The sequence below is a fragment of the Hyperoodon ampullatus genome, assembly GCF_949752795.1.
Source record: "Hyperoodon ampullatus genome assembly, chromosome: 13".
NCBI lineage: Eukaryota > Metazoa > Chordata > Mammalia > Artiodactyla > Ziphiidae > Hyperoodon > Hyperoodon ampullatus.
In genome coordinates, this window is record NC_136926.1 from 74,593,534 (window position 1) to 74,620,798 (window position 27,265).

The 27,265-nt window shown below is 44.0% G+C and overlaps 1 protein-coding gene across 1 annotated transcript in view; it reads right to left on the reverse strand.

Moving 5' to 3' along the window:
• Positions 1 to 27,265, reverse strand: part of CCBE1 (collagen and calcium binding EGF domains 1) — a gene marked incomplete at its 5' end in the record, with an annotated part of 240,485 nt that overhangs the window by 37,059 nt on the left and 176,161 nt on the right. The window contains one exon of the mRNA XM_079717089.1: positions 1,688 to 1,740. Coding sequence (XP_079573215.1) covers positions 1,688 to 1,740 — 53 coding nt within the window. The remainder of the gene's footprint in view (positions 1 to 1,687; positions 1,741 to 27,265) is intronic.

Below are 27,265 nucleotides of genomic sequence, written 5' to 3' on the forward strand. Positions count from 1 at the left end.
GACGCACAGGCTCAGCGGCCTAGCCGCTCCGCGGCACGTGGGATCTTCCCAGACCGGGGCACGAACCCATGTCCCCTGCATCGGCAGGCGGACTCTTAACCACTGCGCCACCAGGGAAGCCCGACCTCTATGTTTTTTTTTCCCACCGAGCTCTAACAGAACTAGCTGGCAGTGAGAAATTCTGTCTTGGAGAGACCAATATAAACCAACGTATGTGAAGAGATTTCCTAACCAGCCTTCCTAAAGCAGCTTTCTCAGAGTTGACAGCTATGGTTTAATGAACTCTTCTGTAAAAGAGAGCAATAAATAAGAAGGATTCATTTATCTCTAACTGATAAAGAAACTGCTCCCTATGAGATAATGCAACATAATTAGCTTGGCTGGGCTCCAAGTCCACTAGAGAGACCTGGATTCTTGGCCAACAGTGAAGAAAACTATTTCACATTACCTACTCACCTGTCCCCAGCCCAGCCCTGGGCACACTCATCTCATGCTCTTCCAACAGTTCTTAGTGTTTTCTGTATCAGTGCTCTGCCTGGAATCTTGTACAGTTCTCTTCCTCCTTCTTGTCTAAGTCCTGGGCAGCCTTCCTCATAACCTAGCTCCAAACTCCTCTCCTTCTCGAGACCACCTCTGACCGCCCTGGTCTGTGGGACTACGTGCCCCTTCTGCAATATGCGTGTCTCTACTATGCATATTGCAGGTGTTAGTAATAACAGAAACCACGAGTTATCAAGCCCTTAATAAGAGCCAGCCTCTGTTCCAAGTACTTTACATGCGGTAATCCTCTTAAAGCCACCACGTGAGTCAAGTACTAACACTTTCTGCAAAAACTAAGGTTTAGAAAGTCACGTGCCTAAGGTCATAGCTAGCAGGATGTGTGTTATGGACTGAATGTTTGTGTCCTCCTGAAATTCATATTTTGAAACCCTAACCCCCAGTGTGATGGTATTAGGTGGGGGCCTTTGGGAGATTATTAGATCACGAGGGTGAAGCCCTCATAAATGGAATTAGTGCCCTTATAACAGAGACCCCAGAGAGCTCCCTCGCCCTTTCCACCATGTGAAGACACAGCAAGAAGATGGCTGTCTATGAACCAGGAAGCGCTCACCAGACATGGGACTTGCCAGTGCCTTGCTCTTGGACTTCCCAGCCTCCACACAGTCTAACGTATTTTTGTCACAGCAGTGCAAATGGATTACAGCAACATGGAGGCATGATTAAAATCCAGGTCTCTCTGACTCCATGCCATCCACATGCTGTCTCCCAGCTTGAGGGCTGGGCCCATGTCCTACATCACTCTGTCTCTTCAGTGCTGGGCTGAGCAGTGTTTGCTGATGATCAAGGGGCTTCACATTTAGCAGATGAAAAGCAGGTAGAGAGGTTGGGGAAGATGGCTGTGTTCTAACTGTGCATGAAATACTGACTAGGGAATTACAGCCTCTACAACACAAAACTGGAGATACAGGAATTACTCAATATACATGTAAATGCTATGTGATGATTTAGATAGAGCCTGACATGTATAACCAAATTGGCATTAGAAGAATTTAAAGCCAAAAAAAGAGAGAAATTACACACGCATGCACCGATAACATACATATGTTCCGTGTACATCTGAACTCTACAGACCTCTGGTTATTAGTCATAAACAAGGTGAGAAGATATAATCCATTATATTACATACCTTCTGGGATGCATTGTCCAAGGACAAATTTATACCCTTTGCAGCACTTCCTCCTAAGAGACAAACAAAAATGCATTTTAAATGTGATGTTAGATTAAAAATAAAATTCTTTACAATTAGCAATTTTGAATGAAATAACTTGCGCCCAGCAAGAACTGAGGCATAAAGGAAAGTAAGGGTAGAGGGAATCTGAGATAAAAAGAAAAAATATTATCACTACCATATGACCACACCTTTTCCCCACCTAATATAGGACATTAATCCTTTGAATCCTATGAAGTGAATTAACCCTGAGACTTCAAGATATTTATATTAGATGATTAGTGGCTTATCATCCTACAGGTCAAGGATTCACATGACTTGCTAATTATATGAGCTAATTATAGTAACATTAGGCTAATTATAACATAGTGATTGATAATTACCATATAATAATTAGGTAACTAATTATTATCAAGCCTGGGACTGGAACCCAAGCATTCTGACTTCCCCCCTTTTTTTCTTAAAACACCTGTACCACATAAGGTACCTAAAGATACCTAGAATATCTGAATTTTAAAAACGGCTAACAGGCAAATTTTAACATAAACATCCAAGACTTACATCTCTGCCCAAGAAATGGTGCCATCAGTTCAAAATGCAAATCTCCACTGTAGGGATCATATCTCTGGTATGGAGTTGTGACCTCCTAAGAGACCAGCCCCCTCTGCAGATAACAACAATAAACTCCGGACAAAACAGAAGCAAACAACTACCTGATGATTCTGGAGAGTTAAAGCAGACAGATTTAGGAGGAGAGCTGAAATTTTCAACAAGGGACCGACAGAGGGTAATTTTCCTGCTTTTTAGGGCTTTATCCTGTCTGCAGATCACAGTTGCCATGTGGAAGCGAAAAGTCTGAAAGAAAACCTTCAGTATTTTTTGGCCTGATCAAACAGAGGACAAAGCCTTGGGATCCAGAGCCATGAGAAACTGAGAAGGAATCCTGGAAAGGACAGTGCTAGAGAAGGAGAGCCCTGAATTTTGTGTATAAACTCTCTCCAAGTCTCTGGTAACCCCTAATCCATGTCTGTGAAGAGCAGATGCAAAACATCTCAGCTAATGAAGACTTGAACTGCCACTTCCACAGGCCAGTTTTCACTTTTTGTCTAATCAAGTTAACTGTCTGCTAAAAGGAAAATATCAATACTCTTTGGACGAATGTATCAGGATGCAGGGTCTCTACAACACAACGTGTATAAATGTGACCTGTTCTCAAGGGAAGAGACAATCAATGGTGTGAACTCTAAGATAACCCAGAGGTTGGAATTATCAGACGCAAACATATAACTATGTTCAATGATATAAAGGAAGATATACTTGTAATGAATGAAAAAGTAGGAAATCTCAGCTCTCCATCTCGCCAATCTCCATCACTTTTCCCTTCCCTCCTCTCCCAGCTGGTTTCTAAGTAAGCTTCCCTTTACCACTTCCAACATCAGTGTATGTTAAATCAGAGAGCAAGAATTAACCAGGGCCCTGTGAATCTGCAAATCTCAAGAACTTACCAAGATATTTTGAGTTGACTATAATGGTTAAACTACCATTAAAAATACTCTTCTTTGTAACCATAAGAGAAATCAGATTCAAGGTTATTCTCATCGCAATGTCATTCTGACTCATCTGCATTTGGATATGCTTTCCAGGTGGAACAGAAAGGGATTAAGTTAAATAGCATCTACCAGCTAGGAACTGCATATCACCTGCAACCTATCATGCCACCTGTGTTAACATGTCATCTGTATATACGAAATCAGGGGCACAAACCACTGATTTGGAAAATTAGGCATTATCTGTGTCTTAAAGCAAGTTTCCACTTTCATCAAATGGCCAGAACCTTCGACCGGACTAGACAAGACCTTCTGTCTCTTTAAGACGAGACAAAGTTAAATGCATTTTTTCCATCCCATCTTAGTAAAAAATTAGTTAACGGCACTATTTTCTACTTTTGCAAGTCAGCGTAATCTTACTGGTCAAATCAATTTTTGTGAACTGGTCTGCTACGTGAATGACCACTCATAGAAGAAACTTAAGCAATCTCTTCCCCAAGCTTTAAAAATTCAGAAAATTTTTATTACTTTATACAATTTATAAACATCACATCTAGTACGAGAACATTCTGATGCCTAACCGGGTTTAGCAGTATTACCTCATTCCTTCCTGTAACATCTCACGTGCAGCCCAGATGCAGCAGATAATCCTACTTCCAAAGCAAAATAAGTGGGCTTCCATTATAAAAACAATGGCATTTGGGATGCTCCCAAAGCAGACTTGAGTGAAACAGCTAAGCTCAACCCCACCCTCAACAAAGGATACATTTGCCTGCCTGTACTTGTCCACTCAGTATATATTATTTTATAATCTCTCATTGACATATTTTATGTTAAAAGGAAATACTTATGTATATGTAATTTACTGATATGAGCGATCTGGGGCAACGTCCAGAGGCTTCCCGTTAGACCTAATTCCCCAATATCTGCAACCGCATTGTAATTTTACATGACAAGAAAAGCCCGTGGGGTATAAATTTATGAGGATTATTATTTGTAACAGTGGTAGGAGACCTACCTTTACATTCTATGAAATAAACTCTGCTTAGTTTTCCATGGTTTAAGAAAGTCCAAGTTCCAGACTTCCCTGGTGGTGCAGTGATTAAGAATCTGCCTGTCAATGCAGGGGACATGGGTTCGAGCCCTGGTCCGGGAAGATCCCACACGCCACGGAGCAACTAAGCCTGTGCGCCACAACTACTGAGCCTGCACTCTAGAGCCCACAAGCCATAACTACTGAGTCTGCGTGCCACAACTACTGAAGCCTGGGTGCCTAGAGCACGTGCTCCGCAACTAGAGAAGCTACCACAATGAAAAGCCTGCGAACCGCAATGAAGAGTAGCCCCTACTCGCCGCAGCTAGAGAAAGCCCGAGTGCAGCAACAAAGAACTAATACAGCCATAAAATAAATAAAATTAATTAATTAATTAAAAAAAAGAAAGTCCAAGTTCCTAACAACCAAAAAGAAAACTGGCTTAACAGAGCATTCATTAAAATTTCACAGATATTACTTACTGTATTACTTAAGGCTGTCCTACAGAAAACTATAGGAGGAAGCAGTGCGCTAGATGATTCGAAACTCGAGTGATTCATGAGAAAGTTGGAGGGAGGGGCAAACCATGTGCTTCTGATACATCTCAAGTATAACACCACGTTTAAACATATGGTTCTATTTGTTTGTTTCTACCTAAATGGCATATCTAAGGTATTGCCTCTGAGATGTTCTATGGCATTTTAAAGTTCATGCAAATGGAGGAAATCCTTATAATCTGTTTTTCTACATCTAAGACATTAAACTTGGGCACTCTAACCTTTCTGAGCATTTCAAGGGCTTGGGACCATGCACACAGTGGAGCCAAAAGTCACCTGTCATTTGCTTTTTTATGGAATTAAATGATAACATAGTGATTTGATATGCTTTCAAGAGGCTACGGAGCTCTGTCAGAAAATATGAGCTTCAGGATGGACGTGTTTCATTTAAATATCTGCTCAGCGAAGAACTAACTTCCCCTTGGCTGTTTTTTCTTAACTGCATAGCTAACACTCTCTGCACGAGAGGAGGAGGTTGGAGGCTCCACTGTACCCTCCTGGGAACACGGCATTATTTTGAGTATTAAACACCCATCAGTCATAAGTCACCATGTAAACAATGAAATAGTCCAAAGCATCACAAAATAAACACTGGCCATACATGTTATACTGTTTCAGAGATTACTTACAACATAATTCACGTATAATGAAGTTGAGCCAGCCAAACTGAAATCTCCTCATTATGCAAGCACAGACACTTATTAGATCTAACTGCAAGCATGGCTGTGCGGTTTTTATCTTTTAGAAAACAAACTAAGACAGGAAAAGCTCAAGTGGAATCAGGGGAGGCAGTCCTTAATATGCTTCACGTTGCCACAACGTGCTTTTTCCAAATGCAAATGCTTTTCTCATTTCTTGGCAAGGGGAAGTGGCGATTAGATGGTTGTTACATAGAAAGGGTGACATCTGGTAATCAGGAAAGTCTGTGGATGTTTCCCCTGGGTGCCCCTGAGTATTAACACACATTAAAAAATCATAAATAAAAACTATGCAGCCAGAAATATATCCCACCAGCCAAGTGTGTGTGAAAGCTTTTGGAAGGAAAAACTAAATCGGGAAAATGAAGATAACAGAGATCTCATCATCCAACTGTCTGCTGTGAGTTACCAGATTCTCAAAAAGAATTAAAAAACAACAACACTGCCTACAGAATTAGAGGGCCAGAAGAAGGAACCTCGAAAGGTCAAGTGAGCTAGTAGGCAAGACGTATTTCAACCCTTGCTCCAAGGCAACAGTAAATTTTCCTAAGATTTACTTGAGGTTTCCTTTGCATAGCTGCCTAGACATGCACCAAATATACCAGGCTTTTTAAAACATGAGAGAAAGAATTACACTTTTTAGAGAATTTGGTGCCAAGCTAGATGGAGCAAAGGCTTTGGAGTTAAGCAGACCTGGCTTACAATTCTGGCTCTGACCTCTAAAGAGCTTGGGATGTGGGCTTCCCTGGTGGCGCAGTGGACAAGAATCTGCCTGCCAATGTAGGGGACACGGGTCCGGGAAGATCCCACATGCCGTGGAGCAACTAAGCCCGTGGGCCACAACTACTGAAACCTGCGCACCTAGAGCCTGTGCTCCACAACAAGAGAAGCCACAGCAATGAGAAGCCTGCGCACCGCAACGAAGAGTAGCCCCCGCTCACCACAACTAGAGAAAGCCCGCGGGCAGCAACGAAGACCCAACACAGCCAAAAAATAAAGAAAATTAAAATTAAAAAGAAAAATTTTTTTAATTTTTAAAGAGCTCAGGATGTGACCTTGGGCTCATTTCTTAAAACTTGCTGAGCTTCAGATTCTTCACGGATAAAACATGAACAATAAAATTTGCTTTATAGGATTAACACAAGGATTATAGATAATAAAATAAAGGTGCCTAGAACAGGGTCTGGTTCGGGGTCAGAATGGTGTTCTAAAGTCGCAGCTTTATGAACACAGCAAGAAAACAGCAAAAGCAACTCTTCCCAGATGCTTTCCTCTCATGACTCATCTCTTTCTTCCATTTCTTAGTCAATGGCAGATGCCATCTCTTCTTCCAAAAACAAAAGAGAAGGGGAAGGGAGGGGAGGGAGAGAAACTTCTGATTTCAAGATGATAGAAAAGTAACATTTTTGTCATCGTCTTCTTTCACCAGTTAACTCCAAATAACAAGGAGAACAAGAAATAAAATGCAAACTCATATCCCATGGATTTAGGAGACCTTTCTAACTCTGGACCATAACACAGTTGTCCCTTGGTAACTGCAGGGGCTTGGTTTCAGGAGCCCCAATATAGCAAAATCCACGGTTGCTGCGGTCCCTTATATAAAATGGCAGAGTACAATGAATACAGTTGGTGCTCCATATCTGTCCATAGAAATGGAGAGCCGACTGTGTATTGAATACTTATTGAAAAAAATCTGTGTATTAAGTGGACCTGTACAGTTCAAGTTCATGTTGTTCAAGGGTTAGCTGAATATGAACATGGCCTGTGGACAGAAGGATGGGAAGTGATTTTGCAAAGCGGGATAACTTCAAACCTGAGTGCTTCTAGAAGAGGTGATCATGGAGAGACCAGCCAACCGACCCTGCAGAACCTCAGTAAGCCGTTGAAACTGGAGATGCCAGATACTGAGGAAAGTGGAGGCCAGAAGAAAGCAAGATGACCTGACAGTCTGATGAGAAATTAGACTTCCTGTTCCCACCTCAAACCGAAGAAGTTAGCCTGATATCCTTTGCCTACTGGGCAAGAGGCAGAAGGTATATTCTTTTGGAAAACTGTACCCAAGAAGCTCAAGACTAGGATACCAAGGAGCACCTAACCCACCCACGAGTAGATAATTCTGCCCAGGCACACAGAGTTCCCAAATGTTTTTTAAAGAACCCTTTCAGATACATGCACCCCAATGTTCACTGCAGCACTACTTATAATAGCCAAGGCACAGAAGCAACTTAAATGTCCGTCGACAGATGAATAAAGATGTGGTACATATATACCACAGAATGTTACTCAGCCATTAAAAAAGAATGAAATAATGCCATTTTCAGCAACATGGATTATCATACTGAGTGAAGTAAGTCAGACAGAGAAAGACAAATATCAATATGATACAGCTTATAGGTGGAATCTAAAAAAATGATACAAATGCACTTATTTACAAAACAGAAACAGACTCGTAGACACAGAGTACAAACTTATGGTTACCAAAGGGGAAAGAGGGTGGGGGAGGGAGAGATAAATTGGGAGTTTGGGATTGACATACACTCACTACTGTATCTAAAACAGAGAACCAACAAGGACCTACTATATAGTACAGGGAGCTCTGCTCAATATTCTGTAATAACCTAAAGGGGAAAAGAATTTGAAAAAGAATAGATACATGTACATGTATAACTGAATCACTTTGCCGTACACCTGAAACGAACACAACACTGTAAAGCAACTATAGTCCATATAAAATAAAGATTAAAAAAATAAAGAACGCTTCCAATTTAATATTTCATTCCAAGATAGTGAAGCCCTCCTGGTGACGGCTTCTAAAGGCAGACAGATGGTGGGTTCCTCACGTCCTCAGCTAGTCCGTCCTAAATGAAGACAGAGGAGACAGAGGAAGCATAGAGCCAAGTGACATCGTTTATTCTTACCAGCCCAACCGCACTGTGGTATGCCCGAGCCGGGGGCCCATGAGAAACTTCTGCCAGGAAGAACACAGACCACGGATCCCTTGGGGCTAATATTAAAGGCTTGAGCATCTAACAGTGGTCCTGGATCTTTTGGTCAAGCTCCTTAGAGTGAGGAAGCTTTCCTCTCTTCCTTTTAACTTTCTTCCTTTGCGGAAACTTTTATCGAGCTTTGCACGACTTTGTAGGAGCTACTAGACTTCCTTTCACACCAGACGACCTGAGAACAGAGCCCAACGAAATGACTCACCTCCCAGCTAGACATACTTGGTTCCAGCCTTTTAACCAGAAAGTGCTCCTCCCAGGCAAATGGAATAATATCATGTTTACTACGGCATCAGCAAACGAACAAGCCAACCCAAACAAACCTATTTATTCATCTACATATAAGCGTGTTACTGCCAAATCTCAGTGAAGATATTAAAAGACTCCTAAGGAGTATTTTAGGTATAATCACTATTACTGGTGCACAATTACTGGTGGTCAAAATCAAATGAGGAAAACAGTTAGTGGTTCCGCAAAAAAAAAAAAAAAAAATAGTTACCACATGATCCAGCAATTCCACTTCTGGGTATGTACCCAAAAGAACTGAAAGCAGACTCCAGTAGATATTTGATCATAGCAGCATCTTTCACAATAGCCAAAGGTATAAACAATCCAAATGTCCATCGACAGATGACTGGATAAACAAGATGTGGTATATATACACAACAAAATATTATTCATCTTTCAAAAGGAAGGAGATTTCGACACAGGTTACAGATGGGTCAAAAATGTCAGTTTGGGAAGATGAAAAAGTTCTGGAGGTGGATGGTGGTAATGCTTGCACAACAATGTGAATGTACTTAATGCCACTGAACTACACACCTAAAAACGGCTAAAATGGTAAATTTTATATTATGTATATTTTACCACATATACACAAAATGATCAAGTGAGGAGGGAACGCTGTTGAAGTGATCCCTCTAACCATGAACACCCTGGTCATGGTTTCATGTGGGTTTTAATTGTGTGAATTACAGAAAAAAAAAATGTCTTTAAACGCATGTGAAAAGGTTATTCTCAGATGGAGTTAAAGTTATAACCAAAAGGTATTTATCCTCCAAGGCTGCAAGTGATAATTTATTCATTCAACAAACATTCATCGTGCACCTACCCAAAAAGCAGAAGAGCTGGTAGTTAGGACCCTGCTCCTTGGGGACGTACTACCTGGGTCTGAATCCATGCACCGCTGCTTTCCAGCTGTGGGGCCTTAGACAAGTGATGTAAAGTCCCTCTAACTTGATTTCCTTCTGTGTAAAATGGGAGAGTAATAGTACTCACCTCATTGGCTTGGTGGGAGGATTTCATAAGTTAAGATGCAGCTTAGGACAGTGCTGGCATACGTTAAGTCCATTGGAAAATGTAGAAGGAAATGTGGTTTTCCTGCTGTGTCCTCACTGTGATGGCCAACTTTAAGGACCCTGGAGCCCTGCAGAGGCGGGGCGTGTGGACAAAAGCCCCGGCTGCAGGCTGAGAACACGTGCAGGCACCTTCACGTGATGTGCCTGCCAGCGTCTCCCTATCTCCCTGGTACACCAGTGTTCCTCAGACCCCAGGGTCAAGGACCTCAGCCAAGGGCTGACTGGAGTACAGGGCTGACGTTAAAGAGATAAGAACTTGGGATTGATTAACTTCCTCTTTGCAACGATGCCAACACTAGACACCCCAGCTCCCTTCTCACACATTTTTTCCTCCTTCCTTGCCTCCCCAAATGAGTTTTCTACCTCATCAACCCTCATTATCATCTTGTTCGCTGACTGCCTTTTCCCTAATCAGGTGATAAGTTGATCATTTCTGAAACATAATAAAAAATTATAACAAATGGGAAAAGGTAGTTTGGTATTATCTTTGTGAAAAACAAAATAAAACAAACGTGTATCTATGTATATGCTTATATATACACAGGTGGTGAAATTTTTACAGCAAAAATGAAGACACTGTATTTGTGGTCCTTTGCATGCGGGTGAGCTACAAGAGGGCGCCTCATATTTGCTTTTGTGTGTTTCCGGATTTTTCTGTAATGACCAGGTACTGATTTTGTATGTAGTAAGAGAAAATAAAATAATAAAGGGGTCTTTTCAGGGTGGTTTGGTACATTTCTAATGCCAGGCTTGACAACAGTTTCAGAAGCTTGTGATTTTGAAAGTTGGGTAAGGAGTCATGCTCAGGAGCGTGTTTGAGCAGACAGGCACCCAGCATGACTCGCTTAACCCAGAAACTGAGCAGTTATATTTTGGACAAACTGGACCAACTAGGTTTCAACCCAACTGCTTTTGACCAAGTTACCTGGAATCAATATACAGTAATTATTAAGAAATTGCTTTAGGGATTTAGTGTACTATTTAATAGGATGTTCATTCTTTTTGCACCTCAAGTAACTGGTTTAATAGGCTTGCCTTAGGGAGGATTTTAATGGAACAATTTCCCCCACTTGTGGGACACTTTTAAACCAGTGCATCTCTGCTCACATGTGTTCCCACGGTTGCTAATTTTCCGAGGCGCTGATAGCTGTGAATCGTGTCCTACTCCGTGGGTCACTGTCCACGGACAGAGCCTGGAAAGTGGAGATTATTCCTTGTGGCAACATGGTTCATCGTATGCAGTGACACTGTTCCTATGCTTGTGGAATGGGGTGCCCCCTTTTCATGGCATTAATTCTTCCAGCTTGTCTCTAGATGCTGTTACTGTTTTCTGTAGCTTGTCTCCAGGGATTTTGAGGAATGAGCAAGAAGTGCTGGCAGGGTGTACCAGTAATTTCTCTTCTGGATGTGGGAGTTTAGAGTTTCCTTGTAGGTGTCTCCAGCCTCATGGATGCCTTACTTCCCAGGCAAAAGTATTCTCACTGCCCAGGTTGAGGTCAATGACCTCTGATACTTAATGCTTGACTAAAGAAGGCAAGGGATGGCAACAGTGACTCAATCAATCTCTCCACTACTTTGTTCTACCACTTGCTTCCATTGTCCTTTACTTTGGAGTACTCTCAGAAGCACCTCAAATTTTCAGAACAGCCCCCCCAGCATATATTTTGGGTTATACTTTTCTTCTATCTATGTGATTTACCTGTTTTTTGTCTTTCAGACAGTTCCCACATTTCTTTCTGCCCATGGAACTCTTTCTTTTATTCTTTTAAAAATGTTCTCTATCATTTGTACGAATTCGGATGGGAAGAAGATATTTGTGCTTGAGTTCTGTCCACCATTGATTACATTTAGCATCTAGGCTTTTTCCCCTCCAGTTCCTTCCTACATTCCCTCATTATTTCTTCATCTATTATCCCACAACACTACTGAGCTCCAACTCTGTGTCAGGTTCTGCAATAGGCTGCCTTTTAAGAAGGTGATGCCATTGCCCATAAATAATAGAGTATGAACTTTCTCTCGTTTTCCTAACAGAGATGCTGTGGCTGTACCAATCTATGTGCACAGTTTTTCTTGACCTCGTGATCATCTTTCTTAGATGCCTACCAAGGTTAAAATTGTAGTGTTTGACCACTGAGTAAGTGAAACCAACTGGTCCATGTACTAACAATCAAGTCACCTTGACCCATTCACAGAGCGTTTGCCATAAGAGAATTAGCTAAATATCTTTGAACACTGCTCTCTATAGCTTCATATTTGATCAATTTTTCATTCCTATCAATTTTCCTGCTGACCTGCTTCTCAAATCTCTCCCTTCTCTGCAGTCTTAATGCTTCTGCTTAATGCTTCTGCCGTAGTTTTGACCCCTATTATCTTTAGCATAATTGTGATGCTATGATTTGTAGTAAGAAGTATGTATTTGGTCTTTGTCCCTATTTCTGCCATAGAGCTCCTAAAACCCTTGGAGAGTGACAAAAGTCTTTTGTTATGTGAATGAAGTGACTTTTGGACTACACCTAAGGATGGAGGCTGGTTACCAGGAGAAACAACCATATGATTAGAGGGTTGGAACTGTCAGTCCCACCCTCCACCTCCAGGAAGAAGAGAGGGACTGGAGCCCTAGTTGTTGATTTATTTTTATTCTATTTTTAACTCTCTAAGCATTCTAGAAACACCTCAGTGTTATTAGTAATATTCTAGGGTAGCATTCATCAAGAAAATCCTATCTTCAGGCACTAAAATATTCATGATAAATGGAGCAATACAAGTCATCTGCGGTGGTTACCAAGGCAGTCCAGAAGTTTCCTGACTGTTCCTCCTTCCTTCTCCTCCCACTCTGGAATTTCTCTGCAGTTCTGTTTCCTCACTCCTGTCGCTTTGTTTATTTACTAACTTCTTTATTTATTGAAGTATAGTTGATTTACAATGTTATATCAGTTTCAGGTGTAGAACATAGTGATTCAATATTTTTATAGATTATACTACATTTAAAGTTATTATAAAATATCGGTTATATTCCCGAATGAATATAACACAATGGAAACACACTCCTTTCTCTTCTTCAAAGGTGGATCCAGCCTCAGGATCTCAACTCTCACCTCTCTGACACCTAAACTGCAAACTTCCAGGCATCGAAATTGCCTTCATTTTGCTCGCCTGTATTTTCTAAGTTTTGTATAATCATCAGGTGTTACTTTCGTAAAGAGAAGACGTTATATTTTAAAATTCAGAGGAAAAAGTTAACTTCTCACTGCCAACGTGGGATAGAATAGCATCCTGGACGGAGCCAGAGCTCAAAGGCAAATAACCCATAAGCCTGTTTCTAAACATTGCCTCCTTCTTCTTTCCAAATGTTCTTTGGTCCACAGGGCTTGTTTTATTTAAGATGTGATCCTTCTCTAGAACTTCTTCGAGGGCACTAATGAGAATTTCTTTAAAAATTCTTTCCAGTTTCTAAATTAATTCTGTTTTGGGACTTCCCTGGTGGCCCAGTGGTTAAGACTGCACTTCCACTGTAGGGAACACGGGTTCAATCCCTGGTCGGGTAACTAAGATCCCACATGGCACGTGGCCAAAAAACAAACAAAACCCCCCCCCAAAACACCCCACAATTAACTGTGTTTCACTGGGGATAATATACTCTGCAGGCCCACGGGCTCTTCTCTTTAAAAGTTTTCAATTTTCTACTGACTTTCAGACGTCTACCTCTGACCCTGGAACAATGTGGGTCCACCTATACGAGGATGTTTTCCAATAGTAAATAATACTACAGTATTCCATGATCTGCTGCTGGTTGAATTCTCGGATACAGAGGAACCAACTATAAGTTACAGGGGTTTTTCGACCATGTGAGGGTTGGAGCCCCTAATCCCCGCGTTGTCTAAGGGTCAAGTGTATTTATACTCATAAGCAAAGGCTTGGACCGGCAGCTCACACAGACCACCCCCTACCCTTACACGGGCTCATCTCCTCGGTGGGTGCACCACAAGGCTAACCTGGGCCCACAGAATCCTGCGGCTTACCTCGGGCCTGGGTGTGGTGGGCAGGCAGGGTTGGCCTAAAAGTATATATTGCCTTCTATTTTTTTCCCTAGTAAAAGCCTCAAGTTAACCCCAACAGCTGCATTTTCAGAAAGTCATTACTGAGGCAGAGATAGCTAGCTGTTCCCCCTCCTCTACTTCCTCTTCTTTTTCTTTTGTGACAAAACCCCAAATTATAAGCTGGGCACATAACCACCCAGAATAAAGGAGCCATTTTCCAGCCTCTCATCCACCACGTACGGCCTTGTGAATAAGCCTGGCCAGTGGGATGTGAGTAGCCTTGATGTGTGCAGAGTTCAGGTGTCACCCTCAAGTGGAAGGGGTGCGACCCTCCCCCTTCACCTTCCCACGAGTGGGAATGACCCACGCATGACCGGAGGCGGCGTGCCATCTTGGACAATGAGATCAACACGTCAGCACTGGGTGCATCAACATACAAGGAGGTAAGCGCAGGATGCCGCCCAGCCACCATATGAGCTAAGGACGCCTGAACAGTTTTGTGCAAGAGAAACAAACTTCTATCTTGTTTAAGCTATTATTGTTGGTTTCAGTTATAGGAGCCTAGTTCCTGCTCCCACCCACGTTCACCCCCCCAAAAGCTAAAATGACTGAAGGAAATAAAGCCAGGGGAGAAAGGCTACTGAAATGCAAAGGTTAGTAACCCAAATTGCGCTTAGAGAAGACACAGCCTTTTATTCTGCTCAGCCACTGTGCGTGGAGCCCTTGAGCCTTATGAAATGCTGACCCTTGAAATGTAAATGTCTGAACCTTCTTTGTAAATTACCCAAAGCTGAAGAACTCTCCGCTTTCACAGGGCTACGATCCTTCGTTCCACACGTGGGCAGAGTTTCACCGGCGCTGCTCGGCCCCCTTTCCTGCGCTTCGCCATGTAAATGAGGCATTTCCAGAGAGAGCTCGGTACAGGAACACGTAAACACAAGCTGCTGATTCAGACTTCTGCCTGGGGTCAGTCACTTGGGAATTAAATGAGGACGTCTTAGAGATCTTACTTGTAACGTCTTTGAAAGACAGAAGGGACCCGATTAATCATATGACATGACATATCCCATACCTCACACACATAAATCCCTTATGGAAAACAAAATACAACTGACGTTACTTCAGGTCTAAGTCACTGGAGGGAGAAATTCACACACCACCAAAAGTGGGATTGCTACCTCCAGATCATTTACAGATGAGAGCAGGGATCTTCTATTTAAGATACCGAACTACATAAATAATGATCCAATGTCCCATTAAAAATGTCAATTCAGATTAATTCAGAACTGGAAGCATTAAGTTTGACTTAATTCAACCACCACTTAATTGAGAGCTTATTATACACCAAGCCAAGCATTTTCCATAGATTATTTAATTCTCATAACCACCTTTTTCTTTTTCTTTTTTTAACAGATGGGAAAACTGAAGCCCAGAATATTTAAGTGACTTGTTCAAATTAGTAGCTGAGCTGGACATGAACCCAGACTGTAGGCCTCCAGAGGCCACCTCTGCCCTGACCTGGGTGTTACAGAAGATGTGGGTGTTACAGAAGATGTGGAGATGATTAAGATTTAAATGTGGTCCTTGAAGATAACGAATGTGGGAGAAATATATATACATATACACACAATTCTGCATAACACAGGACAGAGCATTCAAAGCACCGGAACATGAGTAAAATGTATTCTCTTGGTACAGAGGCAAGAGTATTAAGTCCATTTCAGGGGCTGCAGAAGTGTGTGGCCCACTGGAGTGGCTCCTGTCCCAGAGGATGTATCAGGCCCCATATGAAGGGGTCCCACGCTCACTACCTACCAGTCTTGCTTCTCCAGCTTGGTCCCCAATCCAGCTCCTCTGTCTTGCAATCTCAGCTTCCTTCTGGGAAAAAACTTCCTGTCCTTGGCTCAGGATATCCTCAGACAGCTTTTAGGCTGTGCCTCCCAAGTCTGAACCTTATTTAATCGTAGGTCAGAGAGCCACAGTCTAGGCCCAGTTGAGACAGTGGAAAGAAAAGGATGCAGGCACAGAAAGGTGTTAAAAAGGCTACTGAAATATTTCAGGCAACAGATTCAGAAGGTCTAAAACAGGGCAGTGGGAAATGCAAAATGAGAACAGATTTTAAAGAAATGCTGGAGGAGTATCTAGAGGATTTCCTAACACACTGGATGTGGGGAATAAGGAAAACAGAGAAGTCCAAGGCTAGAGACTGATTGTAGTGTAGCTGTCTGGAGGATGAGGGTCACCGATAACCAAGGCAGGCTAAATTGGAAAAGACTGAAATACAGAAGTTTTTATAGCACGAATTTGGGGGAAGACTAGAAGGTATTAATGACATTCACTGTGGACATAATTGTTTAGGATGTCTGAGGCCTTACACAGCTCAAGGGCATGGTGAGGGTGGAGGTGTGCTAGAGACGGTCTTCAGAGGGACAGCTGAAGAAGAGCATTGGATAAAAACGTGCAGGGAAGGCGTGTGCCAAGGACCTGATCTGGGGAGACCTCTTCCCGGAAGAACTGGATCGAGTAAGGAAGCCAGAGAGACAAAGAGAAGGACTGGTGAGAGAAATGCTATCAAGGAAGCTGACAAACTAGACATAAGCGCTCAAGCAAATCACTGTCTCACTCTGGGTCTCTGCTTCCCACTCCGGGAAACAAAGGGCTTTGGACTAGGGTGATCTTTAACGTCTTCCCTGGATTTTAGGGTGATGACAATGTCTGTATCTTCATTGTGGTCACATGGGTGTATACTTTGTCAAAACTCATAGAACTGTCCACTTAAAATTGGTGCATTTTATCAAATGTAACTTATATACTCCACTGAGGTGGATTAAAAAAAATTCCCTGTCTCTAAGGAATTATCCATTTTATGCAAAACTATTAATGGTAGTATGAAATATTCCATTTATGAGTATTTTTTCATCAGAGAAAAAGAAATATGGTTCAAAAACTGCATATCCTTAATCCCCCCCACACACCACCCCCCCAGAAAAAAAACAAAACACCACTATGAATTAGGAGAACTTGTTTTAAGAAATCAGTCCCTGATCATTCTGGATGTTGGTATGAGTGAGCAGACATCTTGAAGTGTTTTGCAAACACATGGGAAAGTCACGAGAACTTCCGGCGGACTCTCAGACGTGGCATGTGTGGTAGGTTTTGCAGGACAGCCCAAGAGCCACAGGGAAATAGTATGGCAGCCCTGGCTCTGCTAGGACCTACAGCTCAGTAATGACCTCTAGATAAATTTGCTTCAAGTGATGGCTCGCAGGAGTATAACACGTGAGGGTCAACACACAGCTCAATTCGATAACAATTTCTAAGGTGCAGGAATGGATGTTCCTGGTGGAAGGTATATCCCTCTTTAAAACAACTTAAGCTCCTTGACGGCTGAAGCATCATTTAATTAGAAGGGAGAGGCTGCCAGCATCCCTGTATTGAGTCCATTACGGAGTCTGTCATTTATTATGATTTCTTTCCATTTTTTGCAAATTTTAAGAGGTAGTGCCTTAAAGAAATAAGTATGATCTGTGACAACAAGGTATAGCTTTTGGCTGTACGATAAAGGTAGCTCTACAGAGAATACCTTCGGGTCATGCGAGGACATGTACGTCTCTATCATCATACTCAGTCTGTCTCCTCTAACTGATCATGAACTCCTCCAGGGCAGGAATCGAGTCTTAGTTTCCTTGAGCACTTAGTCCAATGTCTGAAAGACCAGATATTCAACACATTTTGGCTGAACTGAACTTGGCCAGAACTCTTTCCTTGGGAAGAACCTATCTGAGACACTATTTATAAGTTATGGGTTATCGCTTTATCTTCCCTTTTTTTTTTTTTATCTTTCCTGGCCTCCTGTGGGCTCTCATCCTTCCTTCCTTCCTCCTTTTCTGTATTACAAGGTACAGAAGGAATTAGGCTCTGGCAGGAGTAATGGGCAGAGAGTAAGGAGTGTGTAACTCCAGTAATGTTTCTTGCATGAAATAATGACAAATCAGTTACCTCCAGGGGCCAAAAATATTCAGCTTTATCTGCAGTAAATAATATGTGCTCTGCTGTTTGTAATCAAGAACTGGGAGATTCAGATAGTCTAGGCAAGTTGTCCAAGACTGTTCAGTGATGCTGCTGGAACCAGAATCCAGGGGATGCATGGCAACTCGGCCACCCTGTTCAGACTAAGTTGTCCCAGGATGTTCATTCTCGACCCTTTCTTAGTAGCAACATTGGCCTCGGCATTTAGGAGGGCTGAATGAATCAAAACTATTAACAGATACAAAAACCTGGAGACACTGAATGGTATCATAGTATGGACAACTCTTCTTTTTTGGCTGCTTGGGTCTCCGTTGCTGCACGCGGGCTTTCTCTAGTTGTGGCAAGCGGGGGCTACTCTTGGTTGCGGTGCACTGGACTCTCATTGTGGTGGCTTCTCTCATTGCGGAGCAGGGGCTCTAGGCCTGTGGGCTTCAGTAGTTACAGCACGTGGGCTCAGTAGTTGTGGCATGCGGGCCCTAGAGCACGTGGGCTCAGTAGTTGTAGCTCATGGGCTCTAGAGCACAGGCTCAGTAGTTGTGGCGCACGGGCTTAGCTGCTCCGCGGCATGTGTGATCTTCCCAGACCAGGGATCAAACCTGTGTCTCCTGCACTGGCAGGTAGATTCTTAACCATTGTGCCACCAGGGAAGTCCTGGACAACTGTTTTGAAGTCAGGCAGAACTGGGTTTGAAACCTGATTCTACCACTTCCTCGTTTCATGAATACAAGTTATAAACTTACACTTCAGTTTCTTCTTCTGAAAAATGTAGTACCAATATATACATTGTTAGGGTTATTTTGAACATTAAATTAGATGGATAAAGCACTTGGTATAGTTCCTCTTATATAGGAAATGGCCAAGAAAGGGACAATGATAATGAGAGCGGTAGTAATAGTAACAGTAACAGTAGTAGTGGTTATTGTTGTTGTTACTCTCTTCTGTCTTCCTTCAACGTATGGAGTTAAAGTATATATTAAATGAATATTTATATGTTTTGATAAAGCCCTGTGAAATATGGGAAAGCCTGAAGATTAAACAGTATGTTAGTTTACACTGAATCAGCTAATCATTGAACGTTGACCCTGGGAAGTAGAAAGAATCATAAGATAAAAAGAGCTTACACAATCACTTGTATAATCACTTGTGTAAAGACACAGAACATAAGAAATGTTCAACCACAACATGGTCTTTGAAAATAATAAAATGCTCAAGATGTCAAAAGGCACTCAAGTCTGCCCCAAATTACCAAAGGACAGGGTAGGCCCAGCCTGGGGTGGTCTGGGAATTGTTTGTGGAGTCGGATTTGGATTTTACAGGATGATCAAGTTGTAATCCTGACAGGGAAGAGAATGGAAGGCCACTCCGGGCAGAGACGGGGCATCCAGAAAAGCATGCAGCGGTGTTGGTTATCTTGGCTTTAGGAATGCAGCACAGAGATTTTTGTTACAGGGCAGTAGACGGCAATGCCTTATTAGCTAAGCCCTCGAATTACCCAGGTACCCTCGAGCCAGAGAGGACAAGTCACTGCTGTCCACAGCCTCTTTCTAGGAAAAACCACTTTGCCCGCGCTTGCTTCTGACTGGGTAGCCTGGATGGTCCTACTTCACACCAAGAGGCAATGCTCTTGCCCCTCTAGGTGGAGAAGTTTGGAAAGGGGCACCTGAACCGTGGGTGCCCACCCCAGGGCCAGCCCATGTTCTGACATCTCCTCCGTCCTGATCCCAGGCATCCTAACCACAGCTCCTTACATCCCTGAGATTCAAGTGGCATTTCAGTTCTCTGTAACCAAGATCTTGTTCTCTCCCAGTTGTCCTGGTAACACAGCAAAGATCCAACTTTTGGAAGTCATAGTATAAAAGGCTTTTTATTTGGGGCTTAATTCCAGGCAGGGTTTCCACAATTGCTGTGTTTTATCCAAAGAACAAATTTCTGTTTCACGGACAGAAGTCACTCCCTGGATGGTGACAAACATAAACGTCTTCATTAACCTGCAGACACAGCCCTTATCACACATGAGCACAGGATTCTGTCAATGACAGTTGAACCTGCAGGTGTTTCCGGCATTAGTGAATTATTTACTGGCAACCTTGAGAAGGAGTTGTAGGCTAGGTTTAAATAAAGGGAAACCAGCTGTACCAGGCAGAGCAAAGAGGAGTGCGAAAGCGTGTTTCATAAACGTTGAGTTTTCTTTAAATAACACGGAAGTTCTAGTGCCTCTGGCCACGTGAGCGCATAAGTCACTGGCAATGCCCCGTGCTCTCTGTCTTCTGTTTGGCTTTCCCTGGGGTCTGGCTCTGTATTCCACACAGAAGAAACCCTTCTGTGGGCTCCATTAGAGAGAAGGGATAAGACATACTCAGATGTGGCGCTGTTTCACGCAGCTGACCCCTCTTTGCTGTTGTATTATTAACTGATCTTTGAACCAGTTCTTTAACCAGATCTTTGAAACGCTTTCTAATCTGGTCTCCTGATGGAATCGCAGAGCAAGGAGCTCTCAGAAGTTGGAGAACACAGTTCTTCTTCCCTATCCCAAGTATGGCATTTAAGATAAAGAGCATATAGCACTGTGTGATTAAGGGATACACGTAGCCTTGAAAACCTGTCGTGGCAGCTTTAGTGTTGCGTCCTCACACAGCCCAAGCCCTGCCAGAATGTCTAGGGACAGAGGGCTCATTTCCCTTAACTCTAGGGGACAGCAGACAAGAGGCCATGAGGAGAACTGGGCACCCAAAGAAGATACCACTATTTTAGGGCACTGACTGTACAAAGGATGGCGTTGAACTCAGAGGAGTAACTCTTTGATGCAATTCCAGGCACTAGGATAAGGTGAAGAATCCCAGGCACCTGATGGGGGTGATGCTTCTGTGATAAGGGAAGGAGTGGACAGTGTGTTCTGATATTTAATGAAGGACCCTAGGTAAGCAACTGTCTTCTCACGCTGGACCTGAGGTACCACTTCAACACTGGGGAGATCTGGAGATCAGGGGACTGGAGTGTGTTCACGTGTGGTGGCAAGATGGGGCGATGGTGGTAGGAGTGCAGGCGTAGGCCAGAAGGGCCTTCCCCAGGAGCCACCACTGCTGCTCTGGGCACTTCCCGCTTGGCCAGCATCTTTCTGGCGTCCTGGGGGTTTTGGGCTGCTGTGCAGAAGGCTATCGGGGGTGTATGTTATGGAATTAGGGTCCTCTTCTAGGTGCCCCAGTTCTACAACATAGGGCTTAGCCCTCCAGCCGGGGCTGCCCTGAATCAAGAGAGAACTCCCTGGAGAAGGGAGGAAAATTATCCTGAGGACCACCTAGACCCCCCTCAGGTCTAAGGATGCCCCTCAGTGCCAACCTGAGCACAGCTCTCCTCCACACTTGTGCTGATGGGCCAGATGCTGACCAGCTGGACCCAGAGCACAACCCTCTCCCACAGATCCCGGGAGACCACCCGAAGTGCCAGTTTCTCACCTCGTGACTCACTCTGGAAGACGGCCATTGAGATACCCTCCCCCCACCCCGCTTCTGTATTTCCAGTCGCAGAGAAGGCAGCTCCGACAGCAGTGGGGACCTTCCGAAGGAGGTCAGGCAGGTCCTGGGTAGGGGATTCCCCTTTGGCTTGTCGGCTCCTTTCTGCTAAAACAGACCATGACTCTAGTCAGCCATGATCTCCTGAGGATCCTCCTGGGTGGAGCCTCCCAGCAGGTGCAGGACCAGGGACAACAGCCGGCTCCATCCACAAACTGCCCACGATGCCCTGCTAAGTCCCCACCCCATCTTCCTAGGGAGGAGGCTCTGCCTGGACCCACCGTCTGATAAAACCTGGAAGTGGGGCAGGGTCGGCCTTAGCCTGGAAGGCAGTGGTGGTGGAAACAGCAACAGCAGCGCTAACACGGACTGCTCGGCCCCTGTGCGAGGCCTTGTGCTATCGTGCCCTCCAGCAGAAGCCAACAGGCCTGGCCCTGCCCGTCCCTCCTCCAAAGGCTGTGCTCCCACTGCCATCGGAGGCCTCCGCCCCGGGATGGCAGAGCTGCAGGAGGGTATTTGCTGTGGCTGGTTCCCAGAGTGAGTCACAAGCTGAGAAACTGCCACATCCTGTGGAGTTTCATCAAATCCTCACAAGGAGCAACAAGACAATCTGTGATTATCCCCCTCTCACAGTGGAGAAACTGAGTCCAGAGCTCAAGACTCTGGCCCAAGGTCATACTGTGAAGCAAGGTTAGAGCCAGGACCTCAGTCCCCAGAGTCTGAGGCCCAGAACACTCGCTCAATTTAAAAGATCTGAATGCAAAAAAAAAGGATGAAGAAATACTTATGCCCAGGCTCAACCTCTAAATGATTAAATCGGAATCTCTGGAGCCGGAACCAGGGAATCAGCATTTTTAAGAATCAGCCAGGATTGAGAACCAGGGCTCCAATGCCTTGAAATCTGAGTGTGTCCTTTCTTTCCATCCAGGCGGAAGCTCCTTGGGGCAAGACCCTTAACGCCGAGCCCAGGCCTGGCACGTAGTCAGCGCTCGACGGACGTTCGCTGAGTGACTGCATCCTCACTTGAAAATCCAAACAAACCCGGGGTGGGATATGGGGCATGTTTTGCTTTTTTTGTGTGAGGTAAGAGTCATGTGTGTGTCATCCGGATTTGGGCAACCCGAGAACACAAATTCCAAAGAAGATAAATCCCCCCATCCCCAGCTCCCTAATGTCCCAAGAGAGGAACAGGCTGTGTTGTTGGTTATCTCCTGCTTTCAATTAAGGAGGCTTCAGCCAGATTCCTTTGTGTGCCTCTGAGGCCCAAGCCTTGTAAATGGCACACTTTCAATTATTTATCTAAACAAAGGTGAGCCAGAGGGCAGTTGTAAACACTCGCCTGATGAATTCGAGCCCAGCTCTGAGCCCTTGGAATTCTCAAGCTTACATGACTTGGTTTTGTGGATCCAGTTTCCTTGGCTGGGGCGGCGGTGGGGGAGCGGGAAAAGAAAGAAAGAAAAGGAAAAAAAACCCGGCACACTATTTAGGCGGCCATAAATTCCATTTCAGAAATGAAAGGCTGCCAGAGCCGAGCCGCAAGGATGCCGGGCTTTGTGGCTGGTGGTGATCCTGTTGCTAGGTTGCTTAAATCAAACAGTCATAACTCACTGGCAAGGAGGCGGACCGCTGAATCTCTTCCAGTTTTGCGCTGTCTTCCTCATCAAAGGATGCATAACATTCTATGTCACCAATGAATAATAAATCCCGTCAAAAAGAACACAGAACCAACAGCGATCTACAAATGTAAGCGGAGAAAAGGCCGTGTCTCGTAAGTGAGGACAGCCTTCTGTTTTGCTGTCAGCAAGACAAGTGCTCTTCTTGGGGATGGGTCTGTGCCTACTCCCTGTAAGGACCGGCCTGTGATGCGCATATGACCCAGACTGCTGTGCCATGGGTACAGCTGATGGCCGACAGTGCCAAGGGGAACGACTCCTATGGAAATCACGTACCGCTTCACTTGCCATCAGCGTCAGCTGTAGCAAAAGAGTGACTTGTTAACAATAAACCAGCTGGAAGTCAGGGCACCTGGGTATTAAGAGCAGCAGCAGCAACAGTAACAACAGCTACTGTTTGAGTACATATCATGTGCTCAAAGCTCTGTACTACTGTACCGTGGAGAGGCACTATCCTTACCAGGCAAAGGTCCAGAGAGATGAAGCAATTTGCCAGGCCACGTGACCCATAAGTGACAGGGCTGGAATCTGTACCCAGATCTGCCCGACTCAAAAGCCAGGGTTCCCAATCATGCTGTTATAGAACCTCCCTAGTCCCAGGACAGACACTTGAAAATGTTTCTGGAATTCACCTCTCTTCTCTATCCCTGATCCTGATGACCTTAGTTCAGACCTTAAACTCTCTCACCCTTACCATTTTTAGAGCCTTTAAAATTCATCTTCCCGCCTCCACTCTTTCCCTCATCCCGTCAAGTGAAAATATTTAAAAATATACCTAACACCCTATGGGATATCGTCTCAAGTCCAGTCCTTCGCAAAGCACAGGTGGTCCCACTCCACCTCTTCTGTCGCTATCATCCCACACTGTGACCCGGTCTCCTCAAATGTCCACCTCAGAAGATCCCTTCTGTAAAACATCCTGTCTCTTCCTTCCGATCTCACTTATTTACATGCTTGTCTCTCCACCCAGACTGAGCTCCTAGAAAGCAAGAAGCTTGTCTTGTTCATGCTTGTGATTTCCCGCGGATCTGGCAGAGGGCGAGTGCCAATGTACGTTACCTAGCTGACTCACTGACTGAATGAACAGAACCTCAAAGCTGGGGAAAATAAATTAGCAAAGATCATTGAATTTTTGACAACTGACCATATATGCGTGGGGTCTCAGAACAGTCATTCTTTTTTTGTTTTTTGCGGTACGCGGGCCTCTCACTGTTGTGGCCTCTCCCGTTGCGGAGCACAGCCTCCGGAATCGCAGGCTCAGCGGCCATGGCTCACGGGCCCAGCCGCTCCGCGGCATGTGGGATCTTCCTGGACCGGGGCACGAACCTGCATCCCCTGCATCGGCAGGCGGACTCTCAACCACTGCGCCACCAGGGAAGCCCAATCATTCTTAACAATTCCTTGAGTTTTATAGATTTTACTTATCTCTGGAATAACCACAAGAAATTCATTTAAAAATTAAATTCTAGCTTAAAACATGTTTCCTTGACATTTTAGTCTAGCTTTCTTCCACTCAAAAGTATTTTCTTGGGCTTCCCTGGTGGCGCAGTGATTGAGAGTCCGCCTGCCGATGCAGGGGACACGGGTTCGTGCCCCGGTCCGGGAAGATCCCACATGCCGCGGAGCGGCTGGGCCCGTGAGCCATGGCCGCTGAGCCTGCGCATCCGGAGCCTGTGCTCCGCAATGGGAGAGCCACAACAGTGAGAGGCCCGCATACCGCAAAAAAAAATTAAAAAAAAAAAAAAATTAAAAAAAAAAAAAAAAGTATTTTCTTCACTAATAGCTAGCTATTAGCAGTAGTATCTGATCCTAGAATGTCTACCTTTTCCTTTCCTAGCCTAAATGCAGTTTTCTTGATTGAAGATTCTGGTTTAATTCCTTGTTTAAATAAAGACCTGGTGCCTGGATTAAATTGACCAGCATATTATATTAGGTGTGCCTTAGATGTATTAAGACAGTTGCATTTTACGTCTTGTGTTTCAGGGCTAGGTAGGCTCCATGGCAAATACACTCAAATGATAACTGCCTATTGTGGGTTGGCCAAATAATTTGTTCGGCCTTAAGTAAAAATAAGACACATTTTTCATTTTCACCAAGAACTTTACTGAACGTACTCATTAACCAAACAAACTTTTTGGTCATCCCAATAGAATCGGCACTGTCTTCCTGCCTTCCCCCAGCGTGAGCGGGAACTTAGCTAACCTCTGCCCAGGCTTCAAGATTTATCTCCATTTCCTCCCTCCTCTTTGTTGCGGCCCTGGCTCTGAGCCAAGCAGGACATGACGTCCCCCGCCCCCGCCGAACTCCCATAACACTTGCTCTCTGTGCCCCTCAGACCCTGTTCAAGGTCATGTGTAGCAAATCACAGTGGAAAGGACACTGCCATGGGAACGTCACCCCTGCTGTCCCACGAATACATCATGGGGCTCTAGGTGATGGATTCACCTCTCTGGCCCTTGGTTTACTCACTGCAAAATGAGGGAGTTAGACTAGTTGGGTTACATGGCCTCTACGCTTCCTTCCAGCTCTAAAAGTTTATGAAAACGTGCCAGATAGCTTTTTTTTTTTTAACATCTTTATTGGAGTAAATTGCTTTACAATGGTGTGTTAATTTCTGCTGTATAACAAAGTGAATCAGCTATATGTGTACATATATCCCTATATACCCTCCCTCTTGTGTCTCCCTCCCTCCCACCCTATCCCACCCCTCTAGGTGGACAGAGAGCACCGAGCTGATCTCCCTGTGCTATGTGGCTGCTTCCCACTAGCTATCTATTTTACATTCGGTAGTGTATATATGTCCATGCCACTCTCTCACTTCATCCCAGCTTACCCTTCCCCCTCCCCGTGTCCTCAAGCCCATTCTCTACGTCAGAGTCTTTATTCCTGTCCTGCCCCTAGGTTCTTCAGAACTTTTTTTTTCCTTTAGATTCCATATATATGTGTTAGTATATGGTATTTGTTTTTCTCTTTCTGACTTACTTCACTTTGTACGACACACTCTAGGTCCATCCAGCTCATTACAAATAACTCAATTTTGTTTCTTTTTATCACGCCAGATATCTTAATCCTAGTTGAAAGCTCCCTAGAGGTGTGGAAGGTGAAATGCAAAAGAATAGAACTTTGGGCCACATTCAAACTGTTAAGAGTTGAAAATAATGATTTGGATGTTACGATCCTCTACATTTTCCAAAGGACCACCACAGGATGACATCTTCAAACTAAACATGCAACCAAGAGATGACCCAGCAGGGTAACGGTAACTGATGCTGTAGGTTTTGTTAACTATACTGTGAAATGTTCATCATGATAAAGTTGGTTTCTCACAATTCCACACAAACTCAGAATTACACACACAAGTAAAACTACTTAAACATTCCTTTCAGGCACGATCAACCAGTGTGCATCTAAGACATAATGCTTTAGATTAGTCAAATATACATCCCCCCAAATGTGAAACATAGATGCTCAAATTTGATTCCTCCGAGGATGAGCTTCAAACTGTAAGTAATTTGGCAAGAGACAGAGTCTTGGAGAACCAGCATTTTTCTTACTAAATTACACAACTTCTTATCTTTCAAAATAATTTATAAAGACATGTTAGAATGAGAACAAAATAACAGTCATTCAAGAGAAAAGACAGATGTGGCGCATTTAGGCTCAAGAGAGCTTCGATGGTTGAGTACTACGTTTAGGGCTAACTTGCCTGACAGCTGAGCCCCAAAGGGGAGCTAAGAGGAGTTAGTTCTGATGCAGGTTTTTACAAAAGGGAAGAAATTTGCCAAGGAGATGTTTATCACTCAGAGTCCCAACTGGAAACCGAAGTCACATTAAAATGAGGATAATCCAGGGAGGGGCTGTTTACAAAGGGACTAAAGTACAAATATGTGATCAGGGTGCAAGGGAACCACAGGGCAAGTAAGGAACTTGGGGCTGACCACAGAGGAGCTGTTGCCACCTGTAGTGGATTAAATACCGTCTCTCTTCCCCACTCCCATACATTTGTGACCACCTAGCACATGACCTTATTTGGAAATGTGCAAAGGATGGAGATGAAATCATACTAGATTAGGTCAGGACCTCAATCCAACGGCAG